Here is a 17,416-nt window from a genome sequence, read left to right as displayed (position 1 = left end):
CAAAGAGAGGTCAGAGGGATGGGGCCGGGGGTTCGGGGTCAGGGAGACTTCCTCCCTGCCCTGCCGAGTAAGGCAGCAGAACCAGCATTTAGCTGTGAACTAACATGTGAGTGTTTTGCGCTGCCCAGAAGATGTCTGAGTCCTGTTTATGATGAAAACGTACATGTTTCATACAGTAAGACATGTTTGAGTTTACTCTTGTTGCACTTTCTGGGAACATTGCTTTTTGGTCTTTTTCTGCTGTTTCAGATCATCTCTTCGGCTTTGCGGTAGTGCTTGGAGGGCAGGTAAATTACTTTGAAATCCACAAGATGGAAGGGGAGGAGGCAGGATGGACTGCAGGCACGTTGTGGACGACAAGCGGGCTAATTAACATAACAGCTGCCTCTCTGCTTCCCCTCCCTTCCCTACCTCTTAAAATATTAGACTAAAGTGAACAAAGCTGGAGAAATGCCAGAACCTAAAGCTGTGTTTTATCTCCTACAATTTCCTTCTAATTTCCTTTGTAGACAAAGTTTTGACCTCAGACTCTTTCTGGGCATGTTTCATGTAGCAGAGTGCCAGTGAATGCATTTGACAGGAGGGTCGTGGAAGGGTCTTAAATGAATGTGCCTTTTTTGAGTCAGGCAGGGTTTTCAAGCATTCAGTAAAATATCTTTAGCCTGGCTATAATCTCCTTTTAAAATATTCTTATTATAATGCATCTGTTTATTATATCAATACTGTGTTTAATCCATTTACACCATATAGATCTTTGTATATTTAAACAAGTGTATATTTAATAAGTGTATATTTAAATAACTTCTTTGGCTTGAACAGTCCATCCCCTGGACAGTTAATATGTATTTGCAATTGTCCCTGGTATTATGAGAGACATTTCTATGTAAACAGTTTAGTGGATGTTGATTTTATGATGGACAGGAAATGAGTAGAATTAGAAGCAAGAGAGGGAGGAAAAAAACAAAACCACTGGAAAGTTTAGGAAAGAAAAGGGCAGATAAAATCTATAGGAACCTAAAGTAAGGAACTGCTATTAAGATCCCGAAACCAGCAAGCAGATGGGCCACGAAGAGCTGGTTCTGGATACAGAACAAGGAGAACTCCCTTCTGTGAACACTGGCCTTGGCTCGCTAGAGTGGCTTAGGAGAGTGACTTGTTTTCTGAGGCAGAACCAAGACCAGTTCTCAGGCTTGAGCTCAGAATCCAGTTTTTCTCCCTCTGTCTGGAGCCGGGGGTGACTGGGACCGGCTGTAGAACTGCTTTTTTTCCAGTAGCTGCTACATGTGACCGTTTAAGTGAAAATGAATTAAAATGAAATAGTGAAATTCAATTATCAGTCGCACAGCTACATTCCAAATGCCCAGTAGCTACTTGCGGCCAGTGGCTACCATATCTGGACAGTGCAACTAGAGAACATTTTCATCATTGCAGAAGATTCTGTTGGACAGCATTGGTCTCCAGGGTGGGATGGAGAGTTAAAAAGTACTAATGTAACTGTAAAATCCATTTTCTTTGCCAGATCAACCAGACCCTAGTTTCCTGAAGATCAAGGCAGGGACAGATGTGTTTTTAAGGTTGGAGTAGGCTGAGGAAAGGGAACAGAGTTGGAATTCATACATACATCAAGTGATGCCATCTACTTATGTGCTTAAAACGAAATACCTGTGATGTGTCTACCTGCCCAGGGTGCTTCTGTGCACTTGTGTACCCCAGAGATGACCCATTCTTCATCATTTACCATTCAGTGAAGCAGTTTAAAACAATTTTTAAAAGTTTCAATATGTATTCATTTATCTGGTGCATGGGGTGTTAGTTGCGATGTGCAGGATCCTCATGTGTTGTGTGAGATCTTTCACTGGGGTGCATGGACTCTAGTTGTGGTGAGTGGGCTTGATTAATTGCTCTGAGACACGTGGGAGGCTAGTTCTCCAACCAGGGATTGAACCCACATCCCCTGCATTGCAAAGCGGATTCTTAACTCCTGGACCACCAGGGAATTACTGCCTGCGCGCCCCCATCAAATATTATCCTTTTTGTGGGAGAAATCACGCAAGAAGAGGAATCTTTGCTAGCCATTTGTGTTTACCTTGGTTTGCTTATGAATGGGAAAAGAAAGTAGTGGAGAAGATGTATAAGATTTGCCCTTAGCTAAAATGTGTGCTTTTGAACTGTGGTGTTGGAGAAGACTCTTGAGAGTCCCTTGGACTGCAAGGAGATCCAACCAGTCCATCCTAGAGGAGATCAGTCCTGAATATTCATTGGAAGGACTGATGCTGAAGCTGAAACTCCAGTACTTTGGCCACCTCATGCGAAGAGTTGACTCACTGGAAAAGACCCTGATGCTGGGAGGGATTGGGGGCAGGAGGAGAAGGGGACGACAGAGGATGAGATGGCTGGATGGCATCACCAACTCGATGGACATGAGTTTGAGTAAACTCCGGGAGTTGGTGATGGACAGGGAGGCCTGGCATGCTGCGATTCATGGGGTCGCAAAGAAGCGACTGAGTGACTGAACTGAACTGAACTGAGCTGAACTGAAAATGTGTGCAATTAATGACACCAGAAGAGGGGACTGCTTCTTCCCCCTGTCTCATCTATTGTTTTTCTGGCCAGACCATGAAATGACCCCTGATGGCTAACTTCTAATGAAGTGGGATCTTGGTGGAAAGTTTTTAGTACATGTCTAAATTTTTGGAGATTCATTTCATTCCCTAGTTTGTACCTTCTTGATACCTTATCTTCAATTAAGCAGTTTCTGAAGGAGACAGACGTTAGGGAAAAGATTAGTGAAAATGATCAAATCTGGTCTGGGAGATTATTCATTTACTCTCTTTCATTGTGGGGCACTTAAGTCAATAATCCTTTGCTGATTATGTTTCTACAGTACAGGTTCTTTGGAACTAATATAATCGGTTTCTTGTTTTCTTATTGTGGAATGGGGTGGAAGGGGAAAGAATTTTCCTTTCTTCCTTTGTTCCTTCTTTACTGCTTTTTAAAATCGTAATCTATGTAGAAAAAGCAAAACTATAGTGACAGAAAGAATATCAGAAGTTGTTGGGGACGAGCAGTTAGGGAAAATGACTGTGAAGTGGTATGAAGGATGTTTGGGGGTGATGCAAGTGTTCTATAATTGTCATTGTGATGGTGCTTATGTGACAACATGCATTTGTTAAAAGGGACTGTGTGGTGCATTTAAGATTAGTAAATATTATGGATCATAAAGTATATCTTAATAAAGCCTATTAAAATCTCTAAAGTACCTTAAAAATAGAATTATAATCTGTTATAGCTACATCTGTTCATCCTTCTAGTCCCATGATTTGTGGGAAATGGAAAAAAATTTTCATCTCAGTGGAAATGAACCAGTTAACAAGCTACATTCCTCCTTTATTTTAATATTAAAAGTGGTTGGTTTATAGGAGATTGAGGTTTAAAATTTCCTGTAACACTAAAGTGCATTGAATCCTCTTTGAGTTCAAGAAATAAATGCTGCGTACAGTAATAAAAGTTCCAAGTAATTCATGGTGACACTGGCTATAGAAAGCCGAGCTTCCCGATCTTAGTTCAGAGCTCCTGCCATAAGTTGGCAGGCTGAGTAATTAACTGAATGAGGGGACAGTTCCCTTTAATCATAGTCACAAGTCCTTCAAATAGGCTGTATCAGGTGGCTATTTATCCATTCAGTTGTGAGTCTTTGATTCTCTGAATTTAAAAAGCCATGGTGAAAATCCATCTTTTTATTTCTGTCTTCTCTATTGAAGAACAGTGCCATGTTTTGGTTTCCAGAAAATGACAGTGAAAAAAAAAGAGTGGATGCATGTAAGGTTTAGATGGAACGTTCCTGTTGATACAGAAGACTCATTTTCGTTATGAAATTTAGATTTTTGTAAACACTTGCAAAGAGTTTTCATTTAATGCAGCTGAAGAGTTTTTGTCTTTATATTTGTTCTTAATTTTTTTTCTATCTAAATTCTTTTTTTTTTTTTGGCTGCACTATATGGCATGCAGAATCTTATCTTAGCTCCCTGACCAGGGATTGAGCCCATGCTCCCACTATAGGGAGCATGGAGTCCTAATTACTGTACCACCAGAGAATTCCCTCTAAATTAAAATTTTTAAAAAAATTTTTTTAAGAAGTAAGATGCCACATAAATTTAAACTTCACATAAAATCTAATTAAAGTTAGAAATGTTTTCATTCAAGGTATTGTCTTTTGTTGCTATTGTTACTATTTACCATTGTTCATCTTGCCAAAAGAAAAAGTTCTCACAGACTCCCTGGTATATTTATACTTTATGTATCTTGACTTGGGGACATTACTCACCCCTCCCTGAGACATTAGAAATGGGGGCTGTAAGAGAAAAAGACTGTATCATTTTAATACCTTTGGGCCATGAAATTTTTGTACTTTGTTTTATGTCCCTGGATATGTTCCAGTGTCTGTCTCCTAGTTTATAGTCTATGGGAACTCGAGTAGAATTTGTATCCTACTGTTGTGTGAAAATTGTATAAATCTTAATTATGTTGAATTGGTTCATGGTGCTTTTTAGGTTTACTATATCCTTCTACTTTTCTGTATATTCGTTCTATTAATTTTTGAGAGTTTGAAATGAAACTCCAACTAAAGATCTTAATTTACTACTTAAAAAAATAATCATAATATATACAGAAACTATATGTAACTTTATTCTGTATTTTCCAAGTCTCCTGTAAATGTTGTCATACTTTCATAATTTAAAAAAGGAAAAAAAAAAGAAATGAAGGCTGTAACAGAGGAGGGACCAAGGGACAGGCTAAATGCAGTGGGGACGAAAAGCAGCAATTAGATCCAAAGAAAGTCTGCTGGCCTTCCAGAAGGGTGTAGTTCTGGATGGCTGCAGCTGGTGAAGGAAGCTTCTAACACATCAGAGGGAATGGAGCGGGTCAGGATAGAACTTAGAGGGGTTAAGTTTGGGCTGGATCCAGGATGACTGGCCACTCTTCTTTTTCCTTGTCCAGTATCCGTCCTGTTTTCTGTCTCATCACTTTGCCCTTTCTTGGACAGGGGGTATGGAAGGGGGGATACACAGCTTTGGGATCCAAAGCTTGTACCCTTGATGCAGATCGCCTTGGTTAGATCCTACCGCCTCCACGGATTAGCTGTGTAACTTTGGAGCATTTATTTAACGTCCCTGTGCCACAGGCTGCTTACCTGAAGAATACAGATAATACCACTTTCACCTTCATAAGCTGTTTGCCTGTGATAATGTTTGCCAAGCACTTAGCCCAGTTTCTGGCATAACATGTTCAATAGTATTGGCCATATATTATGACCAAATTTTGCATGCTTTGGGATGCTATCGACATAGTTTAATATACCCCAGAGATATTTGTTTATTTTTGTTAAAAAGTGATGAAACACCTATTTAGGACATGTACATGGAATATGAAATTCATCCCTCCCCTCTAAAGTGGTCTCAAATTTCATGTTGTTTCTTGGGATTTGTTCTTTATCTGGAAGGGAGTTCAGTCACTAAGTCTTATCTGACACTTTGCAACTCCATGGACTACAGCATCCCAGACTTTCCTGTCCACCACTGTCTCCAGGAGTTTGCTCAGATTCATGTCCATTGAGTCGGTGATGCCATCCAACCATCTCATCCTCTGCCGTCCCCTTCTCCTTTTGCCTTCCATCTTTCCCAGCATCAGATTCCAATGAGGTGGCTCTTTGCATCATGTGGCCCAAAGTATTGGAGCTTCAGTTTCAGCGACAGTCCTTCCAATGAATAGTCAGGGTTGATTTCCTTTAGGATGAACTGGTTTGATCTCCTTGCAGGTAAAGGAGTAGTCTAGGGCAATACTGTCATATGAAATGAATTTTTTAAAAGCACCCATGTAAGTTGAATGTTGTTCAGAAGGAACAGAGATTAGAAGCTCACGGGACAGTAATGACCTTTCAGGTGAGCTGATGTTTAGACAGTGCTGCTCTGTTTCTGCGTGAGTTTCATTTGATGGAAATTCATCTATTCAATGTCTGCTGTCCTGGAAGTGCAATTCTGAGGGATGTATGCAGAGCCGAGCTCTGGCGGACCATGCATCCGAGTGAGGAAGACAGTGAACAAGGTTGTCCAGAGACAACGGAGAGGTGATGGACTAGAGAGTGACCTCAGAAAAAACTTGGCCATGTCTGAAGACATTTTTGTTTGTCACAACTGGGGAAGGGATACTACTGATTTTAACAAGTAGAGGCCAGCTAAACATTCTACGGCTATAGGAATCCCACCTTAGTCCATCCAAACAGAGAATTATTAGATTTTAAATGTCAGTAGGGTCCAGATTGAGAACCTGCTCTAGATGGTCCTGGAAGCTTTGAAGAGGAGGGCATATTTGGGCTAATTAGGATGTAAATGGCCTTCCCTGGTGGCTCAGTGATAAAGAATCTGCCTGCAGTGCAGGAGATGCTTGGGAGATGTAGGTTTGATCCCTGGGTCTGGAAGAGTCCCTGGAGAAGGAAATGACAACTCACTCCAGTATTCTTGCCTGGGAATCCCATGGATAGAAGAGCGTGGCAGGCTACAGTCCATGGGGTTACAAAGAGTCGGATATGACTAAGCAACTGAACACACAGGATGAAAGTGATAAGAAAGAGCTATCTATGCCAAAATTTGTGGGAGAAGCATTTTGGGAAGAGAAACTATCAAGAACAAAGTCCCCGAGGCAAGAGTAGGCTGTGGAAGGAACAGAAGGAAGGCTGGTGTGGCTCATGTGGGTGAGATCAGTACTGTGGGTAAATCATGTAGGGTTTTGTGGCTGACATAGGAGTTATTCAAGTGACTCAGTGGGTTTTGAGTTATTTTAGGAGATTTTGGACATTGTTGATTGTTTTGAATTTTTCCCTTTGATTTTGTTTTCCAGAATTATGGCCTTGAAACTGACAATATGAAGAACTTGGTTTTGAAACTGCGAGCGTCCTCCCACAATTTACAGAATTACATAAGCAGCAGGAGGAAAAGTCCAGCTTATGATGGGAACACCTCACACAAACCCCCCAATGAGTTCCTGACTTCTGTAGTGGAGCTCATAGGTGCTGCCAAGGCCTTGTTAGCTTGGCTGGACAGGTAAGTGATGGGTGTGCTTTACTGTCCTATGAAAGGAGGTCTGTACTTTGCCTGAGGAAAATGAACCATTGCCCTTGGCATAGTTCAGGAGTTCGGGGTCAGTGGTCCATTTTAGGGTCCCTTTGGAAGTCCTAGAGAAGGTGAATAGCAGGAACAGATTAACCTCAGCTTAGAGAAAACTTGAGTTTTACTGAGGTTAGACATTACTGATTATCTGGTTACATGAAGGCTATTAGTTGGCTTTTGAATGGATGTTCATTCTCTTGGCTCATTTTTGGATGTCTTTTAATCTAGAACTTCTCTGTCTCTTTTCCATTCAGATTCCTATTTTGTGTGTTACTTGAGAGGAAACTTACATAACAATTTAAACCGGCCTGTTGTGTGTTGTGGTTGTTAATACACTGTGTGGGATTCTGGTGACTTCAGCTTCTTCACTTTTTTTTTTTTTAAGAGAGTTTTTATTGCTTTCTAGGGCTCCATTTACAGGGATCACTGATTTCTCAGTGACGAAGAATAAAATTATTCAGCTTTGCTTGGACCTGACCACTACGGTCCAGAAGGTGAGTGCATCACTGTTGTTTTCTAAAAGTTTTTTCCTTTTCCCTTTTCTTCAAAGATTTACATTCAGGTATGAAGTCCCACTCTGTCTTTCTCTCCTTCTCCCACCCTTCATCCCCCCTTAAGAGCTAGGGAGAGATGAAGGGCTTTAAATTAGATGTGTTATACAGATAGTTTCTGTGAAAAATGACCAGTGGCCTTTACATCAAAGATTGCCTTCTTTTGTTTGAAAATAGTTGACCTAATAATCCTGTGCTTTCTGTAAAATGTTACTGCACTGAATTTTTTAAAAAATAGAAGTTCTGGAGTAACAACATTGCACCATAATCTTTGTTCCAAGTATGCTATGGTATCTGCTTCTTAATTTTCATTTTGACCTGTGGTGGTTGGATTTGCCAGTCAGGATGAGCTCAGTGATGATGCAGTAACAAACATCCTTCAAACCTCAGCGACTTACTCCCTACGTGTAGATGGGTCAGCTGGGAGATCTGCTTCAGCTCTCCTCCCTGCAGGATGTAGGCTGACAGAACCTCATGTTGTTTTTCCCCAAGGCAGAGGGACAGAGAACCTGGGTGATTCTCACACTGACAGATGTTCTGGTTTGGAAGTGACACGTCAGTTTCATACACCACTCATTGGCCAGGCTTTCAAATCTTAGTGAAGGCCAGGAAGATATTAGCTGGCACGTAGCAGACGCTTGTAAAATTATTTTTGAATTGAGTTGAAGCCATGAAAATGTAAGGAAGAGCTTGTTCATTTTTCACGTCCCACTTGGTTCAAATATTCTGAGATTGCACGTTTGTTTCCACTGCTGATTTGGCAGAGTAAAGAACATCCTTTCCTCAGTTCTAACCATGCCATAAAGTAGATGCAGTTCTGAAAAGCCACGTGCTTTCTGTCTGTTCCTGGAACATGAAGAGTGAAGTTTGGCTGTTGGTTCAGGTCCAGTCCTGAGCGGCCCTTGAACTTGAAGCATGTGTGACTTCATTGTATGCTTTTGAGGCCACGTTTTTAGGAAAGTGCCCAGAGCAATAGAGAGATGCTGAGTTTCAGCTCTTTATGTATAAAGTCATTTTGACAAAAAGTCTGATACCAGTCACGTTGCATTCATTATGTAGCCACCACGTCCTGGCATTTCTGGTGGAGGGTGCCCAGGGGTACAGATCCTATTCAGAAGGGTGCCCACTCATCGCACTTGCCCTTGTTTACTGGGGCAGCCTGACGCCCGGTCCGTGATTATTGGCGCTTTCTAAATGTGTGTTGAAATGAATGAGATAATGCTTTTGACAAATAAGCTGGTGAGAATTTACTTCTTATCAGGAAAAATTTAACCCAGGCTTAAGGGACACCGGAGATATTGTTTTTGTTTGTGTTTATTTTTTGTTTTCCCATTAAGCATATGCATATGCTTTAAGCATTAAGCATATGCTTCAGAGATAGACAGCTGCAGGCTCAAATTCTACCTCTACCATTAATTAGCCCTGGGACTTTGGACAATTCACTTAAAACTTATGAGCCTCAATTTTCCCATCTGTTAATTGGGAATACTAGCAATTACCTTACCAGATGATTTGCTTTAATTTCTACAATTAATTGTGGAATAAGAAAAAAGGAGGAAGAAAGTGTAATATGAAGACACATTTTAAAATATATGTGTATTTGCAATACACAGATACATCTGAAAACCTATATACAAAGAAATATCTAAATATAGTGGGAAATTTGGAAGAAAAGTTGGGTTTACCTTGGCAGGGAGAAAAGTGGGGAGAGAATGTATGAGTCAAGCTAAAGAAAAGAAAACATTTTGTCATTTACAAAAAAGCACGTATGTGATCACGTTTATTTATTCACGTAAGAATGGATCTAGAAGAGAAATATAAAATATTTAAAACATAGTAAACCTACCTCAAAAAGGTTATGAAGATTAAAGAAGATATATGAAAAGCACAGTGCCTACTTAAGAAATAACAACCTATAGTAGGAAATACAAAAGTCTTTGCTGGTACCAGTTTTCTGGAACCAAACTTGTTGGCTTAAGAAGGAGATGAAGTTAAGACATATGTTAGTATTTCTTGTATTTTCTAGCTTATTTAAATTTGAACAATTGTTATGGATTAAGACTGGAAATGTATAAAATATATATGGGAATGTCATTTTATGAACTTGGGTTGAAAAAACATGTTTAGGTTGTGAGGAACATGCGTTTTCTGCAGTGATTAGAGCACAGAGGTGCTTTGGCAAGTGCTAGGATTTGCGTGCATGGTTGAAGGATGTGTGGACTGTCTTCTTCCATGGGAGGTGTCATGGCAGCCACAAGGCTCATCTTGCCAGGGATTTCACACCCTCTTACAACTGGGGGACGTGCAGTTTTTCTCAGAACTTCTTGGCAGAGAATCTTTTGACTCTTTAGGAAGAAGCCTGCCTTTTACATTTATTGCTTTTTTTTTCCCCTGGGGGAATTTAAAGAGTGAAAGCTGGGTCTCTATTATTTCTAGTGACAAGGAACATGTTCTCCTGGAGTCTTTATTTTGGTGTCCCTGTCTGTGAAGAGAGGCGTTTGTTTGTCCCTTTTCTTGTTCCTCTGTTCCACATGCTGCCCTTTTCCTGTCCTCTTTCTTGTAACTTTCTCTGCATCCTTCCCTCTGATGACAGTGTGGTGTCTCTCCTGATTGGAAGGATAGAGAGTTGTTTTTTTTTCCCCTGCAAGGAAACGGCACACTTCTTTCGTGTGTGTGTATGCATTAGTTTTTTTTTTTTCTCTTTTCTTTTTTTAATTGAAGTGCAGTTGATTTATCATGTCATGTTAGTTTCAGGTGCATAGCAAAGTGATTCGGTTCTACTGCACACTTCTTTTAAGCCTGCTTGGGCTGGAGTCCCCAGCCGCCCCAACTGAGTCCACAGATAGATCTTCCATCCAGTTTCCAGGTTGTATTTCAGGGGAAGCCTCCTGTGGTGGGAAGGCCTTCTGACCTCTGTCTTCATTCTCTCCTCTTTGCGAGGATGTGAACACTGGCGTGGTGCTGACGAGGGACAAAAAGGCAGTGGCAGATGCTGGGTCCCAGCGTAGAATGAAATGGGGGGAAATGAGCCCTAGAAAGTGAAGTTGCTCAATCGTGTCCGACTCTCTGCGACCCCATGGACTGTAGCCCACCAGGCTCCTCCATCCATGGGATTTTCCAGGCAAGAATACTGGTGTGGGTTGCCATTTCCTTCTCCAGGCGATCTTCCCAACCCAGGGATTGAACCCGGGTCTCCCGCATTGTAGGCAATCACGTTACCATCTGAGCCACCAGGGAAGTCCTAGAGAGCCCAGGAAACGGAGGAGAGAGGACCATCCTCAGAGAAGGGAGAGCCAGGGGACCATTTATTGGGCCATTTATTGGTTAGGTCTCAGCTGTGGACTACCTGCCTGACCTGTCTTATCACATTTAATTCTCAACAATTCTCTGAGATGGCTGTTATCCTCCTGGCTTTGCAGAGGAGGAGGCTCAGGTGTGGAGAAGTTAAACCCATCTTCCAAGGCTCCTCAGTCAGTAAGAAGGTAGAGTAAGGAGGGAGGGGAGTGGATGCTGTCCTTGCCTGGGGCTCGGCTCATCCTCGTGACCAAGGGATGTGACAGACCTCGGCCCTGCTGTCGGAGTCCCGAGGACCTGACTTGGTTCCAGCGCTTCTTTTTTCCATTCCGTTGCTTTCATGCCAAACGGCATGAAGTCAGGCCTGCAGCTGCTTCCTCCCGGTAGGAATGGGTGTGGGAACCCACGTTCACGAGGGCAGAAGGTAAAAAGCGCGCCCTTTCACACGCTGCCTTGGATGGTTCGGGGAGGCAGGAGCACCCCTCACCCACCTTGGCTCCATCACCACAAGGAGCCTGTTTTCTTTCTTAGTGGCTCCTTGGATCCATCAAAGAATCAAATATGAGGAACCATGAGGTCACACATGCACCTTGATGCCTGGGCTCCGGTGTATGGAGAGGAGCTCTCTGCCTGTGGGTGATTGCCTCATCAGCATGACTGTCCTCCTGTTATTTGGGGATTTGTAATGCTGGGCTACCCAGGTGGTGCTAGTGGTAAAGAACCCGCCTGCCAGCGCAGGAGATGTGAGACCTACGGGTTCGATCCCTAGGTTGGGAAGATCCCCTCAAGGAGGGCATGGCTACCCGCTCCAGTGTTCTTGCCTGGAGAAACGTATGGACAGAGGAGCCTGGTGGGCTACAGTCTTAGAGTCGCAAAGAGTCAGACACGACTGCGCGCGCACACACATACAAAAGGAAAAATCATGGACACAAACCATTAGTTTTATTTCCAGAATAAGACCTTATGAATATTCTGTTTTGCTCAAGTTGACATTTCCTTAATATTTCTGTCCTTCAGCTGGTTTGAATTAGGGGCGGGGTCGTCATGGTATTTGATGGTCTAGTTTCATGCTCAAGATGGAGGAGGAAAAGCACATTTTTGGGCTCTCATCACTCATATTTTACAGAAGTTGCTCCTGGAGTTTGAATTTACATCAGACTCACACGTGCAAAATTGTACTCCTAAATTTCTTTTTTAAAGTGTTTTCTCACCAGGCTGCTCTTTTCCTGAGAGTCAGTGTAAATTTTGGGAGCAGTAGAATGACTATTATTTCCCACATTTTTATCTAGTAGATAAAATTAAAAAAAATTTTCAGAAAGCGCTAAAATCTGATTATGAAGTCATAGGGTAGAACGCCATACATTTTAAGCCCTATCCCCAGTGGCAGAAAAAAATGACCTAAAGTGACATTTCGACTGAAGCAGAAATCCCTATCATTCCAACAGAGTTGATGAGTATCCTTCCCGTACATGAAATACTTTGAATTTTGCTTAGGGTGCCCCAGTTTGGGATTATACTTAGTGCATGCTGTATGCTAAACTGCTTCAGTTGTGTCTGACTCTTTGCAGCTCCATGGACTGTAACCTGCCAGGCTCCTCTGTCCATGGGATTCTTCAGGCAGGAATACTGGAGTGGGTTGCCATCTGTCCATGGGGCGAGAATACTGGAGTGGATTGCCATTTCCTTTTCCAGGGGATCGTCCGGACCCAGGGATCGAACCCCCATCTCTTGTGTCTTCTGCACTGGCAGGCAGTGGTGCCAGATAAACTCTCAGGAATCGCATTGGTCTCCCTCTTCTTCGGCATGCACAGTGCCATGTAGCTTGAACTCTTCTGCTCTGGATCCTGTTCTAGAAGGTTAACTGAGAGTTTCACATTGTCAGTTTCACTTTGGCTGCTTTCAGTCAGGACAATGGTGAGTCCTGTAATCAGCTAACTGGGTTCATAGGGTTCTGAGTCTTTTGTTCTTAAGCTGAGTAAACAATGCTTTGCATTCCGGCCCATTATTTAATGTCATCAATAGCATACTTTAAGACCACTTTTTTGGCAGCGTGTTAATGAACGTTTTGTTGAACCCCTTTCATCCGTTAAGGACTGAAATATCTGATTTAATCTCAGTGGTGCTTAAAATAAACTTTGTGGCTAAGTTTACTCAAACCCTTATTTGAAAGCTATTCTTATGGGCAGGCCCAGAACTAAAGGCTCCTGGCTTGTTGGCCCAGTGCTAGCTCGGCCTGGGGTCACGTTTGAGAACCATTAGCAACTTGCTTGGACTCTGACTTCTGGCTTCCTCCTCTCTGTACAGTCTGGACAGTGGGTAGAGTTTAGTTCAGGTGATTTCTATAGGCTTTCTGATTAAATAATTGGTCAGATGGGTTCCTTGGATGATTAGCCTCCTGGATCTGGAGACAGTAGAGTCTTAGGAGGAGTCTAATGTCAGCCCCTCTCTTGCTCTGCCCCTCTTTTCGAAGCCTTCTCGTCCAGATGGTCCAGGAGTCCAGGCCGCAGGGTCGGGGGGTGTGTGTGTCAGGGACCTCCTTGGGTCCCAGGAAATAGCTAGCAAGCTAAGCCAATTGTATCTGAAAGTTTTTGTCTCTTATAGTTTTAATTTTCTTCTTTCTTCCTTTAGGATTGCCTTGTAGCGGAAATGGAGGATAAAGTTTTGGCTGTAGTAAGTATACCTTCTAAAAGTTACTGTAAAATTCCTTTTCTCAAAACAGTGGGAATCACATTAATTAAAGTAAATGTATCGTGGCTAGGTATTTCAAGATTTGCTTTGAAATACTGACGTTTGGGATATGAGTCTATTAATTTAGGTAGAAAGGCAAGAATACAAGTTATTTAACAGCAAGACCAACTAAACTGGGTATATTGGGGTCTCTGCTTTGCTCCCCCAATGCTTTTTCAAGGTATAATTATATTTAGATAGCTAACTCTCAGTTCTCAGGGTTAAACTGATGAGCAAAAATTTCACTTTTCTTTTAATTAAAAAAATCTTGGCAAAAATCTTATGATGGAAGGGGGATGTACTGTGACTGTTTAAAGAGCATTTTGTAACTATTCATCATCACTTCCTCCTTTTGACATAAGCCAGCCTGTGCTCTTTTGATAAGGCCTTCCTCCTACTGATGTTGAGGAATTTAGCAATGAAACCGCTATAAATATATTTTCCATAAATAGGGAGGTTAAACACATTGGAGGCATGCAAAAAGTGTCACTTCTTGGATTCTTCCCCCTTAGAAGAAAAAAAATCACTCTTTAGAATTTCCTGATTTCTTTGGTTGTTTAATTTTGAAAGGTTAGATGAATCTGATCGGGAGAAATAACCACACGTAGCCACTATGATTTCTGCATGGAGACCACTTAATAGGGATCCTCATGTCTCTATATTTATTTTATCTGGTCAGTGTTTGGTGTTCAGAGAATGTGAGTCATCACTGAAGACAGACCTAAATGTAAAATGGGAAACTATAAAATGCCTAGAAATAAGAGGAGAAAATCTTGCTGACCTTGGGTTTGACGATGAGCTTTTAGATATGACGTGAGATGTGTGATCCATGGGCTTCCCGGGTGGCGCAGTGGATAAGAATCCGCCTGCCAACACATGGGACTTGGGATCTATCACTTATCTGAGAAGATCCCACATGCCACGGAGCAAGTAAGCCCACAGACCACACTACTGAGCTCATGTGCTGCAAGTACTGAAGCCCGCATTCCCCAGAGCCCATGCTCTGCAACAAAAGAAATCACTACAGTTACAAGCCTTCGCAATGCAACTAGAGAGCCAGCCCCCTCTCACTGCAGCTAGAGAAAGGTCCAGCTCATGCAGCAACAAAGATCCAGCACAACCAAAATATCAATAAATAAAAACAAATAAGAAGATTAGAATAGTCTGCTTGAAAAAAAAAAAAGAATGCCTTGGGTTGGGGATAGATCAATTTGTTGACTCTTTTTACTAATGAAAGATGGAGCCAATCCCAGCTAGGGAGCACACCTGGATGTGTGAGTCTGCTGGGAAGCTCAGGAGTGAAAAAATAAAAACGTGTGATCCATGAGAGGAAAACGGGTAAGGTAGACTGCATTAAAATTAATATCTCTGCTCCATCAATGCACTGTTAAGGGAATGAAAAGACAAGGCACAGACTGGGAGAAGTTGTTCTCAGAACACACATCAGATAAAGAACTTATATTCCAAGTGCACAAAGAACTCTTAAAGCTCAGTAATAAGAAAACAAACAACCTAATTAAAAAAGCAGGTGAAAGATCCAAACAAACACCTTCTGATAAAAGATATACAGTTGGCAGGTAAGTATATGAGAAGAAATTCAGCATCATATTTCATTAAGGAATTTCAAATTAAAATGACAATGAGGTACCACCATACACTTAATAGGATAACTCAAATCTAACACATGATGACACCAAATGTAGAGCGGTAGGAACTCTCCTTCGTTGCTGGCGGGAGTGCAAAATGGTGCAGCCACCCTGGAAAGCATTGCGGCAGTTTTTTTCCTTACAAAACTAAATGTACTCTTACCCTGCAAACCAGCAGTTATCCACCTAGGTGTTTACCCAAATGAAAGAAACTTAGATTCACCAAAAGCTGCATGAAATATCATAGCCACTTTAATCATAACTGCCAAAACTAGGAAGTAGCCAAGGTGTCCTTCAGTATATGACTGGATAAACCTGGTACATCCAGACAATGGAATATTATCCAGCAATAAAAAGAAAGGTGCCATCAAGCCATGAAAAGATATGGAGGGCCCTTAAATGCATATGACCAAGTGAAAGAAGCCAATCTGAAAATCCAAAATCTATATACTGTATGATTCTAATCATGTGAGATTTTGGAAAAAGCAAAACTATGGAGAAAATAAAAAGGTCAGTGATCGCTAGGGGTTCATAGTGGGGGAGGAGGGACAGACAGGTGGGTGGAACTGAGGGAATTTTTAGGGTAGTGACACTGTGATGGTGAATATATGACATTGTGCAGTTGTCAAAACCTGTAGAACCGTACACCATAGAGAGTGAATTCTAATGTAAACTACGGAACTTAGTTGACAATAATGTGTCACTATTGGTTGATCAGTTGTAACAAATGTACCATATTAATGCAAGATGTTAATTGTGTCTTATTATTAACCATTATAATAATATAGCTGTGTTAGAAACTGTTGAGATGAAAAAGAAAGTAGATGGAACTCTGTAATTTCTGCTTATTTTTTCTCTAAAATGAAAGCGGCCTTAATTTTGTTTATTTACTTACTTAATGTTTTGGCTGTAACACTCCGGTGACATGTGGGATCTTAGTTCCTGACCAGGGATCAAACCCACACCCCCTGCATTGGAAGCGCAGAGTCTTAACCAGTGGACCGCCAGGGAAGTCCATAAAACTATTTTAAAATATGAAATGCAATTTTTAAAAAAAGGTGCAGGACAAAATAATTTATTTTTACATTGTTGGTATTGGGTATGCAGAGAATGTGAGCCATTCTTAAAAAACCACAGAGATGGCTGGGAATACGTGGTTCTCTTTAGCTCCTGAAAGGGGGTTTCCGCCCAGCCTTCTGGAGCTGCCCAACTTCAGCAGTTGTAAATAAGTTACTCTAAAAGCTGCACTTTTTAAGCAAAGCTGGAATAATGGCACTGTTCTACACATTGCAAATATGGAAGCCACATGCCACGTGTTCATGGGGTGGTATCATCACAGTAAAGATGATCGGTGAAGTGCATTTTTAAAAAAAGATTCAGCCGGAGATAAACTTGGTTAATGATTGACCTTCTCTATTTGCCTCTCCAACTCTAGGTCAAGGTTTTAAATGGCATCTGCGACAAGACCATCCAATCTACCACGGATCCTGTAATGAGCCAGTGTGCGTGTCTGGAAGAAGTTCACCTACCAAACATTAAACCTGGGGAAGGTTTGGTAAGACTTCTAACAGCATTTGTTTATTTTCGGACACCATCATTTATTAAAGTTGCTGTGTTTTTTTCAAAACAATAATTCCGTATTGCTTTCACTAGAATTCTGAATAGTAGAATTAGACTGATTTCCATTATGTAGTTAAGAATTTGCCGTCTTGAACTGTTGATACGTTTTATATCAAAGCGTCTTCAAAGTATAAAAATAAATACAGTTTTAAAACTGTAAACTCGTATCTTGAGGAATTGTCTTAACAGTTTTATTTTTAGGTCTTAGCAATACAAGGAGATAGAGCACATTTCCATAAAGGAAAGATGGTCTCTGGGTAGGAAACAACATCTGCTGTGAAGTCTCTATTAGCACTTAGGCTTTATGTGAGAAGAGACAGGTTGAAAGAAATGATTCTTTTAAAAAGGTTCAGAAATGTTTTAGAAGTAATGTATGAGCTCTGGAATAACAGGCCCCGAGAATACCTACAGGTCG

The 17,416-nt window shown here is 41.4% G+C and overlaps 1 protein-coding gene across 2 annotated transcripts in view; it reads left to right on the top strand.

Annotated features, from left to right (window-relative positions):
- Positions 1-17,416, top strand: part of CNKSR3 (CNKSR family member 3) — a 103,914-nt gene that overhangs the window by 65,992 nt on the left and 20,506 nt on the right. For both annotated transcript variants that reach the window (XM_043888008.1, XM_043888009.1), the window contains exons 3-6: positions 6,895-7,097; positions 7,570-7,657; positions 13,637-13,678; positions 16,817-16,936. In XM_043888008.1, coding sequence (XP_043743943.1) covers positions 6,895-7,097; positions 7,570-7,657; positions 13,637-13,678; positions 16,817-16,936 — 453 coding nt within the window. The remainder of the gene's footprint in view (positions 1-6,894; positions 7,098-7,569; positions 7,658-13,636; positions 13,679-16,816; positions 16,937-17,416) is intronic.

This window comes from Cervus elaphus, chromosome 26, assembly GCF_910594005.1.
Source record: "Cervus elaphus chromosome 26, mCerEla1.1, whole genome shotgun sequence".
NCBI lineage: Eukaryota > Metazoa > Chordata > Mammalia > Artiodactyla > Cervidae > Cervus > Cervus elaphus.
Note: the sequence above shows the minus strand (reverse complement) of the source record. Positions and strands in the feature narration are given on the sequence as shown.